The sequence below is a fragment of the Centroberyx gerrardi genome, chromosome 6 (assembly GCF_048128805.1).
Source record: "Centroberyx gerrardi isolate f3 chromosome 6, fCenGer3.hap1.cur.20231027, whole genome shotgun sequence".
In the NCBI taxonomy this organism is placed as follows: Eukaryota; Metazoa; Chordata; class Actinopteri; order Beryciformes; family Berycidae; genus Centroberyx; species Centroberyx gerrardi.
In genome coordinates, this window is record NC_136002.1 from 26552412 (window position 1) to 26571782 (window position 19371).

Sequence of the window (19371 nt, forward strand, 5' to 3'; positions counted from 1 at the left end):
AAACATGTCTATCCTCTAATAAGATTACAGATGTGATTAATCTTTATGCCAAATTGTCTCGCCGCAAGGAGCCATTCGGTTATTTATTAGTCCTCATTTCCAGTTGGCTGCAGTCTTTATAAAACGTGATGGAAAACAATACAGCCTTCTTTTGGGAAGCTTAAGCCAACTGAGTCACTAATTGCCATGTAGTCATTTTTTAAAAAAATGTTATCAACTTATGTTTCTGGTAAGAATACATCTGATTATTGTTGATGGTAATGATTTGATTAAGATAATTACATTTCCATAATCCAGACCCTTTATGTAAATGCCAGGATGTTGCACTCAGATGTATAAGGTTTTTATCTCTCATACTTTGTCAGGTGCTTTCCACTATCCAAACCTTGAACAATTAATTTGTTGGTATTTGGCACATAGCTCAGATCTTGTTGAGTTATTAGAGTCCCTATAACTTACTAAGGGTCAGCTAACCTTCCTACCTAAGGTGGACTCTGAAATAATTCCAATACCCAAGAATAGTGTAAAATATGAGGTTTGCTTATGAATAGCAGAGTCCATTTCCTCGAGTTTCAAATAAAGATAAATTATCACCTACGTACATGACACATAAAAATACAGTGTGCCCAATGGAGAATTTTGACAGACTTAACCCAACACCATTGAGATATACTGAAGAGACCTATATTGAGTAATTTAGCTTAAAAGACAGAATCACTTTGAAATGAGAATATTATGAATATGATATACTAATTCTCCATAATATATGATAGGAAATATTCAGCATTTTTTTTTATCCTGAGTCAACTTACCCAAACGAAACAAGAGAGAGGAAGTTTCTTGACCCACTGTATTTGAAGTGGGATGTAAATGTTGTCGTGTTCACCACAGTGAGTCCTAAAAGTCTTTTCTGCAGCGTGACAGTCACATGCTGGTCAAAAGGTTAAGTTTAAACAAGTGCATCAGTGAGATCCAAGAGATTTCATCAGTATCATACATTAAACCCAATCACACCACCTGCACCTTGAAACCCAGCTCACACATTGCAAATATTGCATCTCAGCAAGAATAAACAGCATCAGCTCTATTTATATTCAAATTATCGATTTAGACTGTACAAGCAGGGTTTACTTTAGCCACTCTTTACTGTATCTTGTGTCCTGCCTTTGTGTCTCTTTAAATACTGGCTCAAAGTAAACAGTTTCTGGGTTTGAAGAGGTTGGCAGCAGTGACAGATCATGTGCCATGGCACTAGACAGTCACAGGAGAATAGATCTAGGTTGTATACACCTGATAGGCTAATAGATATTAGCTGCCAGTCCTGTCTGAGGTAACTGGTCCACCTTCTTAATCCTGTTTTGAGAATTGTTAATCGTCTAAAGGGAGATTTGCTATAACAAGCACGCCGAGCTTTGATATCCTGGTTGGTTTAAACAGTGCTCTGCTTCTCTTGTATAGGAAAGCCTTTGCTGAGTAGTTTCTATGCAGATGATCCTCTGAAACAGGTCATGCAGAGCTACACACAGGTCAGCCACCGTCTTTTCGAGAGCAAAAGGTCTTCATAGGTCAGCAGCGCTGGTTAAACGTGGATTTATCCGTTCTAGAGTAGTGCCAGCTATTTATGTATTTATATAAACCCAAACTCAGTCATGGAGTAAAATGTACTAAATATGTACAATGCCAAATATGCTATGAGAAAGACTTGAGTTGGTGTATCATGAAAGTGACAATTATCTATGTTTTTGTACAAAAATGTGTGCAAAATGCTTAGAGTATAATTTCATTGCAGATGGATATCTGTGAAGTATCTTGATTCAAGTGAAAAAATATGTTTTTGAATTTATTTTTATAATTTTAATTTTTATAATTTTTTTCAACATTTTCAGGACAAATTGTTAACTTTTTCCATTTTAACAATGCAGTGCAGAGATTCCTAAGGCCATGTTAAAAACTCAGTTTATAGTTTTTGACCATGTATGTTTAAGTCAACAATGACATGAATCCAGTGAATGGCAAGAAATAACACTCTGCAGTTACCATTCACATTTTGTCTGTCTGTATTATTTTACTGCAAAACAGCACAAACTCCCAATATGATGTGCACTGCCGCAGCATCCCTCACACTGTGGCCCCTCCAGAGGCTGACCTGGGACCAGCAGTAGCCTTCTTTGGTCTGGCCTATCAGCAAAAATGAAGGTTAGACCTATATTTACCCTTCATAATGATAATATGTTCACTCATTTCTATTTTTAGCTTTTGTTTCTTAGTATTGGACACCATTTTAACTGAAAAATGAATTTGACAGCTACAAGGGCGACTTGGAATGAAAGGCTCTCAGTCCTCATAACTTAAATCTAGCAAAAACAAACAAAAAAAATCACTTTATTCACTTGTAAATAAAATAGTGAACATTGTACATGTGTGTGATTATTGTTTATTTCATATTCTGATTGTTCTTCCTGATTATTTCATATTCTGATATATAGGACTTTATTTCTGGTATGTAACAACGTATGGAAAAGCAAAAATAGAATTTCTATAATAGGTTTCATGTGTTACTTGTAGCTCAGAAATATCCTTAAGTCCCCCTTCATGTTATCTATAATAGTAAAGAGGATAAATCCATTACACAAGGAATTCCCCGAATTAATCACCTGCGCCTCGGGAATCCCAGTTGAGTAGAAGTCTATAATAGTCTTGGTCAGTAGGTATATCTGGGAAAGTTTAGATTAAGATTATTTATTTGCACATATTGATTGATTGATTTTATTTTATTATAGTGTCATACACCATACTGGTGCTCAGCCCACATAGGCTTACAAGACACTGTGAAACAAAGCGATCAAACAAAAGTTACAATACTGAAAACATAGAATGCATGTTGTCCATCTACAATTCACCTATACAGAATATATCTATAAATACATTTACAGATCACACAGATGAGATTACAAAAAATATGGCACGTATAAACATCTTACACATCTTTCCTCTAAAGAAGAAAATAAAAAATCAAAATAAATAGTACAAAAATCAATACTGAAACAGAAATATGTCAATCAAACTTGCAGCTGTCTACCCTGAGTGTGTGGGCGATGCTGACATTCAAGGCAAAGCTCTTCAACGAAACATCGTAATCCTCCAGGAGGCAAGAGTTCAAGATGAGGGAGAGGCCGTCCATGCACACTAGACCCCAACCGAGTCCATATAACCATCCAATCCCACTGCTATCCAGCGTAGTGCGTGTCAGAGATGTCCCAAGGTTCTTGGAAGACTTCAGCACTTATCCCATTAAAGGGTTATCTCTCCTTTTGGCAGTCAGAAGACTTAAAGATTAAGGCTTTCGTTGCATGAAGTTTCAGCCAGGCTCAGTGCTGCCTGACTCTACTACCTACTACCGTCGTCCTCAACTGTCCCCTGCTTCTCAGCCAGCTCTCTGAACCAGTTTTCCCTGGGCAGAACTGTCTCACCTCTGGAGGAATCATGGGCGCCCACGGCTCCAACCTGGACGACATCCTGGAGCAGGACATGCACCACTGGTACAACAAGTTCATGAAGGAGTCTCCGTCGGGCCTCATCACGCTGTTTGAGCTCAAGACCATGCTGGAAATGAATGGCATGACGGAGGAGGCCAGCAGCTATGTGGACCAGGTCTTCCTCACCTTTGACATGGACGGGGTAAGATAATGCCTGATAGTGAGGAGTTGGGTCAGTTGAGCATCGGTGCTCAATTTCAAATGGTTTTACATGGAAACTTTAACACTTTAAAAGGAGCTATGAGCGATAATGGCGATTTCTGACATGTTAGGAGGGATCAACAGAGGTTAAAATCTTCTCAAGACTGTCATGATCAACTGTGACCCATGAGCTCTTAAAATAAGTTTAGGATGAAGGATTATAAATGGCACATTATAGGTGTATGATTTATATGTAACTAACTGTTCTAATTTCCCCATAATTGAATTACCCTTAAATATGTTACTACAGTGAACAACCCTCTGCTTAGAATGATCCAATCTCTCTTGCATGAGTTCAAGAACTGAAATCTACTATTGGTGCTCTTGTTGCAGTAAGAGCATAGGCATTTATAGCCCTCTCCCTAACTGTCTCTTTTATCTCTTCTTTTGCAGGATGGATATATAGACTTTGTGGAATATATTGCAGCCATAAGTTTATTACTGAAAGGAGCAATAAACCAGAAACTAAAGTGGTACTTCAAGCTCTTCGATCAAGATGGAAATGGAAAAATCGACAAGGAAGAAATGGAGACGATATTTAAGGTGTGTTTTCTTTTAACGTTGCATCAGGAGAGTTTCACAGATCTAGGGCCCCGGGCAGCTTATAGTCTCTCTCGCCTCTTGTCACTGTTCCCTGAATTGTAAAGCTTAACTCTGAAAAGGTAGAAAAAGGTTTAACTTGCCATGAACTAGACACGAGAGATAATCCAGGGGGTTTCTTATGTAATCCTGAGTCTAAAAACAGCCATAGCCTAATTCACTGACTAACACAGTTAGTCAGTAATCACCTCACAGACTACATAAACATTTTTTTAGTAGTAGTAGTGGTGGTAGTAGTAGTAGTAGTAGGAGTATTAAATTCTATTATTAAAAGGATATTAGCATAACATCATTCCATTATTCAGTCTCCTGGTTAGTCCCGCAGGCAAAAAGCCAGAAGCTGTGAGATCGTTGAATGTGCACAACTTTATATCAAGTTATTAAAGTCCTATGTATGTTTAACCCAATTAACTGAATAAACTGTTCTACCAGGCTATTCAAGATATCACCAGGAGTTATGACATCCCACCAGAAGAGATAGTGACTCTTGTATACGAGAAGATTGATGTCAATGGAGAAGGTAAGGAATATCTTCGACTCTTGTCAAAGAGACAATTTCTCAACATAAAACCAACAATGTTTTCCTGGTTGGTAATACCAGGCATGTAAAGTTGTGCTCAGATACTTCTGGTGTTAAGAGTGAAATATTGCATTGATGGGAATGAGTTTGTTGGCAACGAGAAGTTGATAAACACGCAATTTTCAAATTTATGATTTGTCCCATATACACAATAGAATATCCTCCATTATGACAAACCCACAGAGGTGTGGCCAAGTCAACTTTGCTCGAGTCCCAAGTCAGTCTCAAGTGTTGAGGTCAAATCTCAGGTCAAATCTCAAGTCTAAATGTAGATTACCAAGTCAAGTCCATGTCATTAATGTCAAGTCTCTAGTCAAGTCTCAAGTCTAAATGTAGAACACCAAGTCAGGTCAGAACAAATCAAGAGTCCAATATCAATTTAATATCTTAAAAAACTTAAAAGACTTGTCAATGCAATATTGTTTTAATAGGATAAAAACTTGGTAAGAGCAAAATCATGAGTTTGAGCATCGTGAGTATTAGCAATTTCAACTTCAATAAGTTCAATCATTCCATACAATTTCAGAAAACAATTGAAATTCTCATAACTTTCAATCTAAGTAATTTTCACCAACACAAGATCTAACCCAGGTCATCATAGTACAAGTCAAAATCAAGCCCCAAGTCACATGAACCCAAGTCAAGTCAAATCTCAAGTATTCTATTCATGCATCAAGCCAAGTCTTCTCACCTCTGCAAACCCAAACATTTAAAATACAAAGATGTGATTGTTCATCTTTGCTATGTGTTTCCTCAGGTGAGCTGACGCTGGAGGAGTTCATCAGCGGAGCAAAGGAGCATCCTGACATCATGGAAATGCTCACCAAAATGATGGATCTTACCAACGTGCTGGAAATCATCGTCAATGGTCAACAGAAGAAAGCTGTGAACTGAATCCTCAGTTTCTAACAAGCTGGACTGTATAGAGAGTTTGAGAAGATCATTTCCTATCTAAAGATAACGGTGGATTTTAAGACGCAACAATGATGAGTAAAGAGTGAAAAGTGCTTGATAAGACCCAAGTCTCAGCTCAGTCAGGACAGGCTGAACTGATTTGGGTGAAAAAAAAAAAAAGAGGAGTCCTGAAGACTTGTTTACCGATCTGATCTCTCTGCACGTCACCTGTGGGAAGCAGAGACTCGGTCCTCTTCGCTCTGCTGGAGCTCTCACACCTCCTGCATGCTGGCCCTTCACTGCTGTTAAGGTTTAAAACACTTTAACAGGTGATATGTTCTGAGAGACTCAGTGAGAGGAGGCCCATCTGCTTTCGGGTTCCCATCAAGGTACGAACAGATGGCTCAACGTACCTACAAGGTGCATACATCACTTTTGAGTTACTTAATTAGGCAGTTGGTGATCATTAAACGCTGTACTGGGTTCTTGGATTGCAGATCTGTCGAATACGAAGTGACAGGCAGAGTGTGGCACTTTAGTCGTTGGACATCTTTGGGATAATTTGTGTTCATATTTACGTTTGACTTCCAATTGATCCAGTTCAGATAATTGCTCCAAAAATATCTCCACTACAAAAAGCACCTAGGTCACTTCCTATTCCAAATTGGATCTAAATTTCATTCTATTACAAAATAATTCCACTTAATGGGTGATTACATTTGTGAGGAACATCTGAAACACAACGTAAGCGCAATGTAAATTTTTTATCTTGTTTTGTGTTGTTGCCATTCTTGCTATTGTTGTGTAAAAACTGCATGAAAACTACACTTTATAAAAATTTAATCCTAACTGAATAACCATTGAACGATTGCAAAATGTTTGTCATCACGTACATGACGTTTACTGAAATGTTACTGTATTTTGCTTAAAAAAAAATGTTGCCTTAACAATCAATACAATCTTTTCTTTTTTCTAAAAAGTTTCCTTGCATTATTTTTTTGGAAGAATGGATTGTTTAATGTATGGTTATTCAGTTTTCCTCCAGAATAAGATACAGAAGTCTATTTCACAGGCCTGTATCCACATTGCATCCTAAAAAAAATGGCATCCTAAAAAAATATCCATCACATGTGGATAGCATAATATCTATTTTGTTTTATGTAGCACACAAATTAGTATGTTATGCAGATGGGGAATACAGCAGCAAATAGTGGAGAGTAAGACAGTGTTAACTAATAAGGGGTGACAAAGGCAAATAGAGTGTTAAAGAAAAGAAGAAAAAAAACCATTATAGCACTTTGAAGCATCACTCCATGTGGGTCAGTGAATGTATAAAGAAGGCATGGTTTGGAACATTGCTCTAGGGCGCCATCTTGTGAGTAGAATTCAACCAAGTGTTAAATTGGATGTGCTGGGAACAGATCTCTGGTGGAGAGCCAAGTTAGCTCAGTTACTCTCACATTTATAAAACACTGCACAACCTTCCAGTACACGTGAACAAAATCAATGCCTATACCCCTTTAACTCCTACAATGTGATGGAGTCATTCAGTGTGGCAATATAGCTTAGTTGGTACATTTTATACTTTTCTCAACAGAGGATCCAAGGAATGAGACAGCAGCATTAAGAAACTATTTCTGTTAAATTAAAATAGGATACACGTCAATTAACGTTAAGGAATCAGGCCCAATAAACCATTATCTTATTCAGATTAATAGATTTCAAACATAGGATGAAGGCCAATGCATGGTGCCCAAATGTCAAGCCGTAATTATACATCACTACATTATAATTTAAATCCCATCTGCACCTAGGAGCTGCTGCCCAGTTCTAGCAAAACAGGACAGCAGCTATATTATGTTCTTCAGTGAGATCAACTAAGATTATGTTTTGTTTTGTTTTTTTTATTTGAGTAACACAGCCCTTTGGCTCCTCTTGTGAACTTGTCTGCCAAGGGACAGACTGTCTGCAGAGCATTCATTTCCATCTGTGCAGAAAATACCAGAGCATGTCACACACATGAAAGGGCCTCAGCATCAACATCATTTAGTTTGGAGGGGGACCCATAAAAAAATGATTTCACCCAGCCCATCTGCACCCATCTTATCCTAAACTGCTTTGTCCCTTTTTTTTTTAAATTATTATATCAGCACCAAACTAAAGCTTGATTTTCCTTTCAGTTGCAGACTGATACCTTACTCAGCCAAATTCATTTTACCTTTGCAATGTTATGTGCAAACAGAGAAGAAAAGAACTGGGAGTACATATCTGTAAGATAACCTCCTAATCTAAACAAAGTTGGCCTTGGTTTAACACCAAGCTTCAAAACGTGACATCCATCAGGCCATTTTTGAACTTGAGAGTCAATAGAAAACCATGTTATCCTTTTATATTTAAGGCCATCCAAATTGGTCTGCATGGTTAATGATTTAACAGTACATGATATGGGTCAGTTGCCATTACAAACTCAAAAAAATGGCAGGTTGTGTAAATCAAATAAAGATAAGACTTTGACTCGACATAGCACTCGAAACGTTCCTAAATCTATCGGACCATCCGATTACATAACTGTCCTGATCAACCCACCTCAGGCACAGGAACATTGTATAAATACACCAGTGTCTCTCCTCATGGCTTTGCACTGCACTCAGGCTTCCAACCGCACCACCACAAGCACAGGAACAGCCCGCCAAACCCAACTGGAAACCATGCAGTCTGCCGAGGCCAGAATCAACAGAAACAGCCTGCTGCTGGCGCTGAGGCGGTACAGCTCGGCCGTCCGGGACATGGAGCAGACCGTCCTCCTCCCCAGCCTGCTGCGGGACGTGCCCTCCGATGAGGTGTGGGACTGCGAGGCGGCGGAGGAGTTCTGCAAAGACTTGTACGAGAGCTACGTGATGCTTAAAGCCATAAGAACCACGGTGGAGAGCGGCCTCATCCCGCTGGATGAGCGCAAGGCCAAGGCCAAGAGCAACACGTCTCTGAGCAAAACCCTGGAGCCCCTGCTGGAGTCGGACCCAGAAACCCTCTTCCACTTCCACCTGAGAGGACTGTTTTCTGTCATGAGCAACCTCACCGAGAAGACCCAGAGTCTCACAGACAAATACATGGACATCATCGGAGTGGCAAATTAGACACCATGTCAAACGTGTGGACATCAAGCAAAATCTTTGGTGTTTGAAAACGTGTAGCAAACTAACTTCATCATCTCAAATGTCAAACTGTTTACATTCAACAATAACGTCATGCTTCTGACTTAATGAAATGGAATAAAAGTGCTTTGCCAAACTTGATCATTTGTACCTTTTGAGTTGCCAGTTGCACTTGGAAAAAGCAATACTATGCATTTCTTTACACATATAATGCAACACTATTCTTGTTAATGTATGAACAGATCAGTGTATTTGGCTTGATTAACATCCAAAAACACAGGGAATTAGGAATTTACTGTCTAAAATAATGACGCATTTTATGAGTGAGGAAAAACATTCAGTCGAAACAAAAAGAATTACATTTGGGTATGGTTTTTATTATATACATAACTATATTTCACACAATATGTGACAGAAAGCTTTCACAAAAAGGACTGCACAGACAGATGGTAGTCTGCAAAATGTTCTCTCTCTCTCTCTTTCTCTCTTCCATCTCGCCAGCCGCCAACGCTTCGCCTAGCGCACAGGATGGAAAGGCTCGACAATCTCAGCAAAGGTCTTTTTGTCTGGTGAGATAAAGGGAAAAGAGAATACGATTTGATTACACACAAACGTGGGCCGATATATTTTAACCTCTGATTACTCTGTGTAGAGATGTCCCAAAACACTTCATACTATACAGAAATCATAGTACAAACTACAGACAATGTCCCCATTTATTGACTGGATTTGAATAATTTGGTCTGTGATCAATATATGATGTATGCTGATAGAAGCAGGGCAATATGATACTATAGCTAAAGATTATCCCTCACATCAGAAATGTTCTAAACTTTTTAAGACCCTGGAAATGATCAAATTCAATCTTCATGCTTTCCAGCCCTGTGTAGGAACCCTTCAGCAGAGCCACATGATTTGACAATATTGTCTTTTGGGCGCAATACATGAGTAGGTCTGCTGTGTACTCAAGAATGCGAAAGAGTTCTCAGCACATCTTATCCATTTTTTAACACTAAGAAGCCAGATTTGTGAAGGGAAACCATTGTTGAGCACGCTGCCTTAGAAATCTGTAAATGTCAACTATACGCAACTTCATCCTTGAAATGTTTTACTTTTGACAGGTTATAGGAAAGACCATGTCTTGCTCTCAAATAATTATTCTAATATCTAATAATTAAATGATTCGTCAGATCTGTTCAGAACACTGATCTACAGCTTTCCATATCAAAGCGTCACATTTTGTTGGCTCTGCCCATTGATTTGTTATATAAAATAAGATGAAACTGTAATGATCTCCATGTATGAAATTGGGTCATTGCAGCAGCAAATAGTAGAAACTGGAGTAGAAATAAGAATACAGTAAATGGGGGGTATTTAAACATAACACAACTGACAATTACAACACTAGAAGATATCACATAGAAATATATGAATGCAAAGTATGAAAAAAATATGAATTCTAGCACATATGAAAGTGTGCAGCCATAAAACATAGACAAAAGAAAAAAATAATGAAATGTAAGTACAATATTAAAATATACCAAAAATATTACATATAGACAGTATAAAATAAGTGACAAAAATAAGTAGATATACTCATTATGTAAAAAATTAGAATACAACAAATACGTGAATTTATAACACATACACAGGCCGTACAAAATGTGTCATATTCATATTAACAGGTTTACAGACGACCATACATATGTACAGAAAGTGTCTAAGCATGCAAAATGATTATGATATGAATGCAGCCTAATTGCTTTAATGATTTTGCAAAAGAAGTGTTTTGGAGGGAGAGGGTATGGAGAAGTCCTTTGCAGTGCTGTTGTTTGGTCCTTCTGTCTTTTATTTTATGATTCAGAAAAACTGAAAAAGCTACTTACCCTTCATTGCAAATTCCTCTGGGTGAAGTTTTATATACTCGTTCATGTCCCGGTCAAGTCTGGCAAAGGTGTAATTTTCATATTTCGTGACATGGTAGCCAATGAACCAACCAAGGGTTGCGAGCAGGAATTGCCGATGAAGACCTGAAGAAAACAGAGAAGGAAATTGTAAATAACAGATAATGGACCTAAGCATACTCAAAATATGACAATACAAGAATGTCAGATCTGCAACACTCAAAGCACAATTAAATGAATGGTTTGAAGCCTTCGACCCTGCCGGTCCCACTGATGAGTCCATCATTACAAACACATGTTGCACGGCCAAGCTTTGTTCAAACCCACAGAACTTTATATTAACTTCTAGTGAAGATCCCAAGGTTTCCAAACATACCAAACATCACGCTGAATTACATGGAAATGTGTATAAACTGATGCACAAGATATGACATGATGACAGACGTGTTATAACTTCAATGAAGTGCTGGACAGAGGAAAGGCAGAATATGTTTGTGACACTGACATAAAGTATGGGAAAAAAATGTCTAACTTTGAAGCTCTGATTCCCCCCTAATTAAGGGGGGAAACAGAGTTCAAGGGGTCAAGCTTTCCTTAAGCTTATGTAGGGTCACATGGCTTGCGCCTTATACTTTTCAAGGAGGAGACAGGGTTTCTGCAGGTTTTAGAAAGCTAAATTTAGAACTTTTTAAGACCTTTTTAATACTACCTGGAACTGAATTTAAGACCAACTTAAAAAAAAAAAAAAAAAGAAAGAAATCTAACAAAACCTCAATTATTTGTGCTTGAACATGGCTCATGGAAGTTATTAAACTATAAATAAACAATGCAAGAAAAAACACACCAGATTTGGTATATTATATTGGGATATTAAGTCCATTTGTGTTTAGTAAAGCGTAGACGATGCATACTAACCCTGCTGCATACTACTAACCTGTTATGTGGACATGCAGCAAAATGAAACCTGTAGCCTAATTACAAAAAAAAATTAACCTCCAAGGGCTACATTTGAGACATTTTAATACTTTTTAAGGAATTACATTTTGATTATTTATTTTAAGACTTTTCCCAGACTTTAAGGACCAGATGACAGGGTTAGCACACACACACAGCACACACTGACTGCACACACACAGTCATCATAACATGGATGTGTCAGAGATGTTTTCGTTGCCCCATGACAAGTTAATACTCTGCTGCGACAATGCAAGTGTCGACTTTATAGTAATTATGCCACGAGTCATCATGACAGGGGAGGCTGACGAGGCTAAGCTCGCACACTTTTAATTAAAAGCTACATACGCTTGAAAGGAAGGTGTACCATAATCGCAGAGTGGAGGAAGGAAGCTAACATGCTAACCTGATTTCAGCGGCGGCCTGCGGTTAATGGCATTATGGAGCAACGCCGTGCACCAGCCGACGCCAGCCAGCCACACCGAGTTCCTGTTCGCGATCCCCGGAGGAGAGAGAGTCTTTGCCTCGTCCGGCATTAACCCCATGGCGACAATTTTTTACCCCGACCAGAAGATTTGTTACTGCCTTCTTCTGAGCTATCACCTCTCATAGGAAGCCAAGGGCATAGTGTGTAACCTAATAAGACGTCCGGCCACAACAACAATTCAGAAGCGTTTTTGTTCCGCTCTCATCTTCACCGGGCGCTCGTTTCGTCACCTAGCAACCTACGAGAGGGGGGAGCGTAGTTATTATTTTGCCGTACGTTTGAGGATAAATTAACATGAAATAACTAGAAAAGGTAGCTAACGTTATATTTCCTAGAGAAAATACGTGGGGTAGCTGTATGCAACTGTAGTAGTAGTAGTATTGGTAGTAGTAGTAGTAGCAGTTGAAGTGGTAGCAGCAGTAGAAGTAACGGTTAGCTTAACTAAGTAGCAGCAGTAGTAGTAGTAACTAGCTAGTAGTAACATGAGTAGCAGTAGTAACGTTAGTAACTTAGTACTAGTAACTTAGTGTGACTGTCTTAACAGTGAGTCAACAGTGAGTTTATAGTGTATATATGTAGCCTACCATATCCTATTTTATTGTTTGTATCCTATGATATCACTATAATAGTCATATATAGACTTAACGTTAGTTCTGCTGTGTTATGTGTATGATAAGCTTAAAACATTTATTATATGATAACCAATACGAAAAGAAAAAAAAATGCATAAAATGTTTATTTTCGAGGCCTTGGCATGCGGAGCGCGATTGGTAGACCATTCAAAATTAGATTAGAAACCCTCAGGTGTTTTCTCAGTCATGTGAATATTATCAAAGTAGATTTTTTTGGTTGAAATAACACTTATTTAAATGGTACTCCACTTCAGAGCATTGCACATCAAGCGCTGATGACATCATTGGAAGTGCAGTCCTCGGTGGAGAGACAAGCTGCTGAGCTGCTGAGGACAGAGGAGGAATATGCCCTGCCCAGCTGCTGCTTCGCCCATCTGATGAGTTCACCTATGCATACCAAGTAGTTTAAAGTCGGGGGGATATCCCCGTGTTTTTGGTAAGTACAAATTATTTTCCAAGTTCGATCCGTGAGGCTGACGTTGATGTTTTCCTCCTGCATCCTCTGATAGTGCCAAAATGGCTAGTCACACGGTAGCCTGCTAGTTGCTACTGTTGCTAGCTTCGCCCTTATTCCACCCAGATTGAAAACGGCACATTCTTGGGAATAAACGTAACGTTATCGCAAATTAACTCAGTACGAAATGACACAGTGTAGTTGCTTTGCATTACAGAGCAAGATATTGAAGGGCGAGGAACGAAATGCGACACAGGGATAGAAAATACACATTTGGGAGCGGATTTCAATTGACGTTAGCCATAAAACATGACTCATTTGATCATGGTTGTCAAGTCAGTGATTTCAACTATTTTGCCAGCAACAGCAAAGTCGGCTAGTTCCTAATGTGTTTTACAAGGGGATATTTGCTTCTTATTTAGTAATCACGTAGGCCCGATTCACAGTCCTGATCTCTGTAGATGTATGCTGTTGCAGAGAATATTAGAATTTGCATTTTATTAGTCATGTGCACAGCCATTTCAAAAAGCTTTTGTGTTTTGTCTGTTGTGGACATTGACTGACAGTCGCAGAAAAGAGCCATTATAACTTTGCGTTACATTTTGCAGGGTATTCTCTCCACAAAATGTTTCCAGCTCTCATGGCTCCATAATCCCCCCTTCAAACTGATGCACACCCCAGGAGCACAAGCCAAAAAAAAAAAAGAAAAAATAGGGGAAACACGTTGTGCAAATATTATATAAGATACAAATGGGATAACCACGTGGGGAAGTGCATGAGACAGTACATTTCTTATGTGGGTTTTTTTTTTTTTTTCTGTTTCTGCTCAGTTCATGAAGCCATACAGTTTGCTGTGCTTACTGGTTACAGCAGGCCTATTGAAGTCGCCACTGAGGACAAAATATCCTCTTTATTAATATGTATTGCATACCAATACCAAAGGCAGGGAGGTGTAACATGTGACAACAACACATGAATAGCAAATTGATAAAACTGATAAAACCTCCAGGGCCTGTTTGGAGTGAGTACTTTGCAAAATGGGATGGAAAGTAATAGAGCTCAAAGGTGCCCGCCCCCTTCATGCATTTTTCCCACTTATTTATAGTGTACATTCTAAATACTTGACTATAAAAACTAAGTAGTGTGCCTGTTGATGGTGAGTAGCCTTTTCCAGTATACTGCATTTGTAAACAAATTAGTGGTTATTTTCTCGAACATAAGTGCACTTTAAATGCAATATTGTTATTCTGTTTTCCAGTTTTGAATGAGCTGACACTAGGGAAATAATATCCATAAAGTAGTGGAGCAAAAAAAAACAAAAAAACTAACCATATTGGCATGCAACATGAGCGATGGTAAAATTAAAATCAGTTCGCTCCATTTTGGTTCAGAATTTAATTTTGAATGTTGACTTCAGGTTTGACTTCACTATGTTGGAACTGTCAGGTCGAATGTTGATATTTTTCACATAGCCTATACATATGTACTTACAAAATTAGGTTTTAATAGTAAATGGTAAATTTAATATGGACCGTATCCACTGTTGGGGTTGTTTATGTGCCTAACATTTGTGCTATGGTTGCTGCGGACATTGCTTCAGTCTCACCCAAGGCTGAGATCAATTTTTTGTCCGTATATTAACTGAGTCTTAAAACTTAGTAAAAGATTTCTACAATACATTTTCATAGTTAAGGTTTACAAGGTTTCATTGGGCTTTTCTCTAAAAAATATGTCTGTACCTTCAAATACTTCAGTTTAAAAAACAACTAAGTAGACAATAACTTCGGTATTAAACACAAGGCAACATACATATGCACAAATTAAACACACCTCTTTGAACACACACACACACACACACACACACACACACATACACACACACACTCCCACTCACTACCACACTCTCACTTTCCTTATAGTATGATGATCATTTCCTGTGTGAGGTCTATTCTAAATTATTGTTTTGATTTATTGTATTGATTGATGACTTGTGTTTTTTGTACATTTTGCCATTTTGGTTCTTCTCCATGTTGACTGATGTGTTTGTATCATCATCATCATTTGACCTTTTTGCTCTCTTTTTATTCTAGTCTCACCTGTACAGATTATTTATTTTTTCTCTTTGTTTCCAATGTTATCGTTGTATTTGAACAAATAACATAAACCTAAACTCAAACCTACATACTGTCAGAGGTAGATTAGATTGCCAATTTAATCCTCTGATGTATACTTTTCACTTGACTACAGTGACTACAGTTATGTTTTTTAAACATAAAATAATCAAGCAAACTCAAAATGATGTATGTCTAAAAACACAAACAATCCTAACAGCCATTGAAAGCACTGAGGGTCAGGGTCTATTTCACCCACAGCTCTTTTGATTTCTATTTGTTAAGGGTATTTAGGCCTTATAGATAGTATGCTCAAATTTCATCTATGATATCTCCTGACAACGCTAGCCTAGACCTACAGTATATTACAACAGTTTAGTAGTTTCACTGGTATCCTACATGTATTTATTTAAATTTCAAAGCATTTCTGTCGCACCAACATGCCCTGGAGGCAAATTTATTCAGTGAGTCAAATTCATTGATTTGGTGTTAATATGTTTACTCATCGCCCATTTTCTTTTCTCCTTTTATTTTTCCAGTTTAGCATGAGCATGGAAGATTATGACTACCTGTTCAAAATAGTTCTGATAGGAAATGCTGGAGTTGGGAAGACATGTCTTGTCCGGCGCTTTACTCAGGTTTGTACAGGTCTGTGCTCATGAGTTTTGAGTTATTGAATTACAGGGGAAAACACAAATTATTAGACAATTTTTCTATTTTTATTTTTAGGGCCTTTTCCCACCTGGACAAGGGGCTACTATTGGAGTTGATTTCATGATTAAAACTGTGGAGATCAAAGGGGAAAAGGTCAAGGTATGCAGAGTTTCAAATTTTAAAAAAGTATGCTCCTTATGTGTTGAAAGAACAGCATGGACAGACAATTAACCATTTCAAGCATTTGTTTTACAGCTGCAAATATGGGACACGGCTGGACAAGAGAGATTTCGCTCCATTACTCAGAGTTATTACCGTAGTGCCAATGCCCTCATCCTTACCTACGACATTACCTGTGAGGACTCCTTCAGGTGCCTTCCAGAATGGCTGAGGGAGATTGAGCAGTACGCTAACAACCAAGTGGTGACTATATTAGTCGGTGAGCAAGCGTTACTTTCTACTCTTAATAATTGATAGGCCTGTATCGTCATCGACATGCTGATGGTGCATTGTAAGAAAAATGTAGTGCGAACTATATTTCTTACTAGGATATGCCCTAGTTTTCTGAGCCCACTTGACATGAGACCGTGAACTAGCAAGCTGATAGAAGTAATTGTTGGATAGATTCACAGAAAGAAAGCCAATTTTCTCTTTGTTAAGATACGCTTTATTATCTAATTTCTGTGAAATTCTCATTACTGAATACATAAAAAACACAGAATTTTTTTTTTGTCTGAAAAAAATTAGTCACACACCCCCACACACACAACCCTTGCTTACATCTATCCCACACAAGCATTCACACACACACACACACACACCTCCCCTTCCATCTGTGCCATATACACACACCCACCCACCATTGTTAAGACAATGTGTGTTGTGATGTGAGAAGCCAAAGTCTTACTTGTTACGTTGACAGATTAAATGTGTTTTCCTCACAGGTAATAAAATCGATCTGGCGGAGAAGAGAGAGGTTCTCAGACAGAGGGCTGAAGACTTTGCTGAGGCTCAGAGCATGCTGTATCTGGAGACCTCAGCCAAGGAGTCCGACAATGTCGAGAAACTCTTCCTTGACCTGGCCTGCGAACTCATTCGAGAGGCCAAGCAGAACACGCTGGATAACAATGACACTGCCCCAATGCCCGGCGAGGGTAAAACCATCAGTTACTTGAGCTGCTGCAGCCTCAATTAGGGAGAGCTCGGCCTTACGGCCATGGTAACCAAGTAGCCATTGACTGTAGAGGGCAGATGGCAGAGCCCCAATGCCTCCGTCCTTCTGAGCTGGCATAAGGCCACTTCTTAGTCCCATCACTTTTAGTCCATGCCTTTTTAACCTTCAACTGTACAAGGGAGTTAGTCAACCTTCGTTTGGCCTTCCAGGAACAAGTATGTTCAGAGGAAACAGTTTAAGATGCTGCCATTATGGAGAATATTGTCATCAGTGCAACAGGATGCAAAGTACATCTGGCTTTTTTGCTGCCTGATGCATCCAGGAACTCTTTAATATGTTTAAGAAGCTCACTGAATTTGTGTGGGGCTCTATTTTGTCCTGTTTATAGTGAAATGGCAGTATCTCCTTGTTTGCTTTTTAGGATCCATTTTCATGAAATCTCAACATTCACCAGCAGTATTATGTGAGTAAAAAGCTCTACCAGCTATTTTGTTACAGACTCAATATAGCTTTCATAATCATTGGTGAAGGTTGTCAGTTAATGGTAACCATATGTTTACATACAATATGTTTTAGTGATTACCAAGTCTGATCAAGTTGCAAATAGGATTTGCAAACTTAACCTAAAATCAGTTGCACAATCATTTTAATTCCCACCTCAGTTTCTTCTGCTCTAAGAATTGCATACAATGTTTTTAACCTTCATAATAATTAGGTTTTTCTTGAGTGGTTGTTTGCACCTGTCTGTCATTACAAACTGTGAAATATTTCTTTTCAATAGAACATTTAATTTTTACTTGCTGCTATAATACATGTTTTCATGTCAGATAACAAACTGAAAGACATTTATAAAAATACATTAAAACAGTATTCTTCATTAACAACTTGCGTCCCTTTTTGAGCATATTTGTAGTACTTGCGATAAGTCAGTTGATACGATATGAAACAGACGAAAACGCCTCTTAAATTGTCAGCTCGTCAGTAGAAATGGTATACAATTTAACTGACATTTTTATTCAACTGTCATGTTTCTTTTACCCATAGAAGTGTATACTCCTGCCTTTTGTTGTTGCTGCCTATTCATGAAATTATATCACTTTTTATTTGTTTGAAGGGGTATGTTCATGTAGTTTTGTATACGACTTGTATTTGTATTTCATATGCTTTTTTCGTGAAATTTCTTGATTGTCCAGCATGTTCTGCCATAATTTCTAGTGTCTAACTTTATCTTCTATATACTTGCCATAATTGTAATGTACTGTATTGCACAATGCCATATACTGCACACTTATTTTTTAGTGTCATATTTTGTCTTTTGTTGTACAGACTTGTAGTTGATCTTGGCACTTTGCTTTTATACTTTACTGGTATTTTTTTTTCTTTTCAATAATCCCTTTGTGAAGCTGGCCAGAGAGTATTTTGTTTTGCCTCTTACCTTAGATTTAACAGTAATTACCCATTGTTAATCCCTTGCATCTTCTTTTCAACACATTATGGGAAATACAAAGGAAAACGCTATGGGGATATTGTATTTCTTTTACTTTATGTGTACAAAATAATCCCTAAAGTTACTCTGTATAACATTAAATAATTACACTAAATATCTCATGATCTTTGTCATTTTATTATTGCTTATTTCTGATCTGTGTACTGTAAATGGTGAAATGAGTTGCAGATTTTGAGGGCCAACTTGAGCACACTGTCCCCAGATACTGACCTTGGGCCAACTTCCATTACTTCTCAACTGAAAATTAGAGACAAATGTTTGGGGAGATATAAATTCAGTTGAGGAATATTCCTGTGGTGGCAGATAGGTGGAGCTAGTCAGAGGCAACATTACAGTAAGATGCACCAGTGTGCAAATTGGAGTTACACACATGTTTATCAGAGGTAGAAATAATCTCATTGGTTGAGTTAAACCCCAGCTTTTCCTGCTAAATAAAGTTGGGCTGAGGCCTGCAGTGAAAAAGGCAAGGGGTAAGTAAGAGGTAGCTAACATTATGAAGCCTAGCGCTATTGTTACTGACAAAATGCAGTC

General features: G+C 38.2%; 4 protein-coding genes across 4 annotated transcripts; 3 read left to right on the top strand and 1 right to left on the bottom strand.

Annotated features, from left to right (window-relative positions):
- The first annotated feature begins 3483 nt into the window (after positions 1–3483).
- On the top strand, positions 3484–5811 carry guca1c (guanylate cyclase activator 1C). The gene is made up of 4 exons (XM_071917498.2): positions 3484–3678; positions 4131–4280; positions 4770–4857; positions 5675–5811. Exons 1-4 carry the CDS (start codon positions 3484–3486, stop codon positions 5809–5811), a joined length of 570 nt encoding a protein of 189 aa, XP_071773599.1.
- A 2708-nt stretch (positions 5812–8519) lies between these two features.
- thrsp (thyroid hormone responsive) lies at positions 8520–8945 on the top strand. Its single transcript, XM_071917539.1, has one exon. It carries the CDS (start codon positions 8520–8522, stop codon positions 8943–8945), a length of 426 nt encoding a protein of 141 aa, XP_071773640.1.
- Positions 8946–9319: 374 nt separating this feature from the next.
- Positions 9320–12448, bottom strand: ndufc2 (NADH:ubiquinone oxidoreductase subunit C2). Its single transcript, XM_071917524.2, has 3 exons — positions 12228–12448; positions 10850–10993; positions 9320–9529 (listed from the first exon to the last, which is right to left on the bottom strand). The coding sequence occupies exons 1-3, from the start codon at positions 12364–12366 to the stop codon at positions 9480–9482; spliced, it is 333 nt and encodes a 110-aa protein (XP_071773625.1). The 5' UTR covers positions 12367–12448; the 3' UTR covers positions 9320–9479.
- Positions 12449–12532: 84 nt separating this feature from the next.
- rab30 (RAB30, member RAS oncogene family) lies at positions 12533–18899 on the top strand. The gene is made up of 6 exons (XM_071917527.2): positions 12533–12620; positions 13195–13376; positions 16045–16143; positions 16235–16318; positions 16415–16598; positions 17104–18899. Exons 3-6 carry the CDS (start codon positions 16051–16053, stop codon positions 17352–17354), a joined length of 612 nt encoding a protein of 203 aa, XP_071773628.1. The 5' UTR covers positions 12533–12620; positions 13195–13376; positions 16045–16050; the 3' UTR covers positions 17355–18899.
- Positions 18900–19371: the final 472 nt, after the last annotated feature.

Excerpts from the sequence above, each read along its gene's own strand:
- ndufc2 (XM_071917524.2), bottom strand. The coding sequence starts at position 12,366 with ATGGGGTTAATGCCGGACGAGGCAAAGACTCTCTCTCCTCCGGGGATC. Across the intron at positions 10,994-12,227 it reads CAGGCCGCCGCTGAAATCAG|GTCTTCATCGGCAATTCCTG; the intron begins GTTAGCATGTTA and ends TGTTTTCTTCAG. Across the intron at positions 9,530-10,849 it reads AGAGGAATTTGCAATGAAGG|ACAAAAAGACCTTTGCTGAG; the intron begins GTAAGTAGCTTT and ends TTATCTCACCAG.
- thrsp (XM_071917539.1), top strand. The coding sequence starts at position 8,520 with ATGCAGTCTGCCGAGGCCAGAATCAACAGAAACAGCCTGCTGCTGGCG.
- rab30 (XM_071917527.2), top strand. The coding sequence starts at position 16,051 with ATGAGCATGGAAGATTATGACTACCTGTTCAAAATAGTTCTGATAGGA. Across the intron at positions 16,144-16,234 it reads TTGTCCGGCGCTTTACTCAG|GGCCTTTTCCCACCTGGACA; the intron begins GTTTGTACAGGT and ends TTTTATTTTTAG. Across the intron at positions 16,599-17,103 it reads AGTGGTGACTATATTAGTCG|GTAATAAAATCGATCTGGCG; the intron begins GTGAGCAAGCGT and ends TTTTCCTCACAG.
- guca1c (XM_071917498.2), top strand. The coding sequence starts at position 3,484 with ATGGGCGCCCACGGCTCCAACCTGGACGACATCCTGGAGCAGGACATG. Across the intron at positions 3,679-4,130 it reads TCACCTTTGACATGGACGGG|GATGGATATATAGACTTTGT; the intron begins GTAAGATAATGC and ends CTTCTTTTGCAG. Across the intron at positions 4,281-4,769 it reads AAATGGAGACGATATTTAAG|GCTATTCAAGATATCACCAG; the intron begins GTGTGTTTTCTT and ends CTGTTCTACCAG.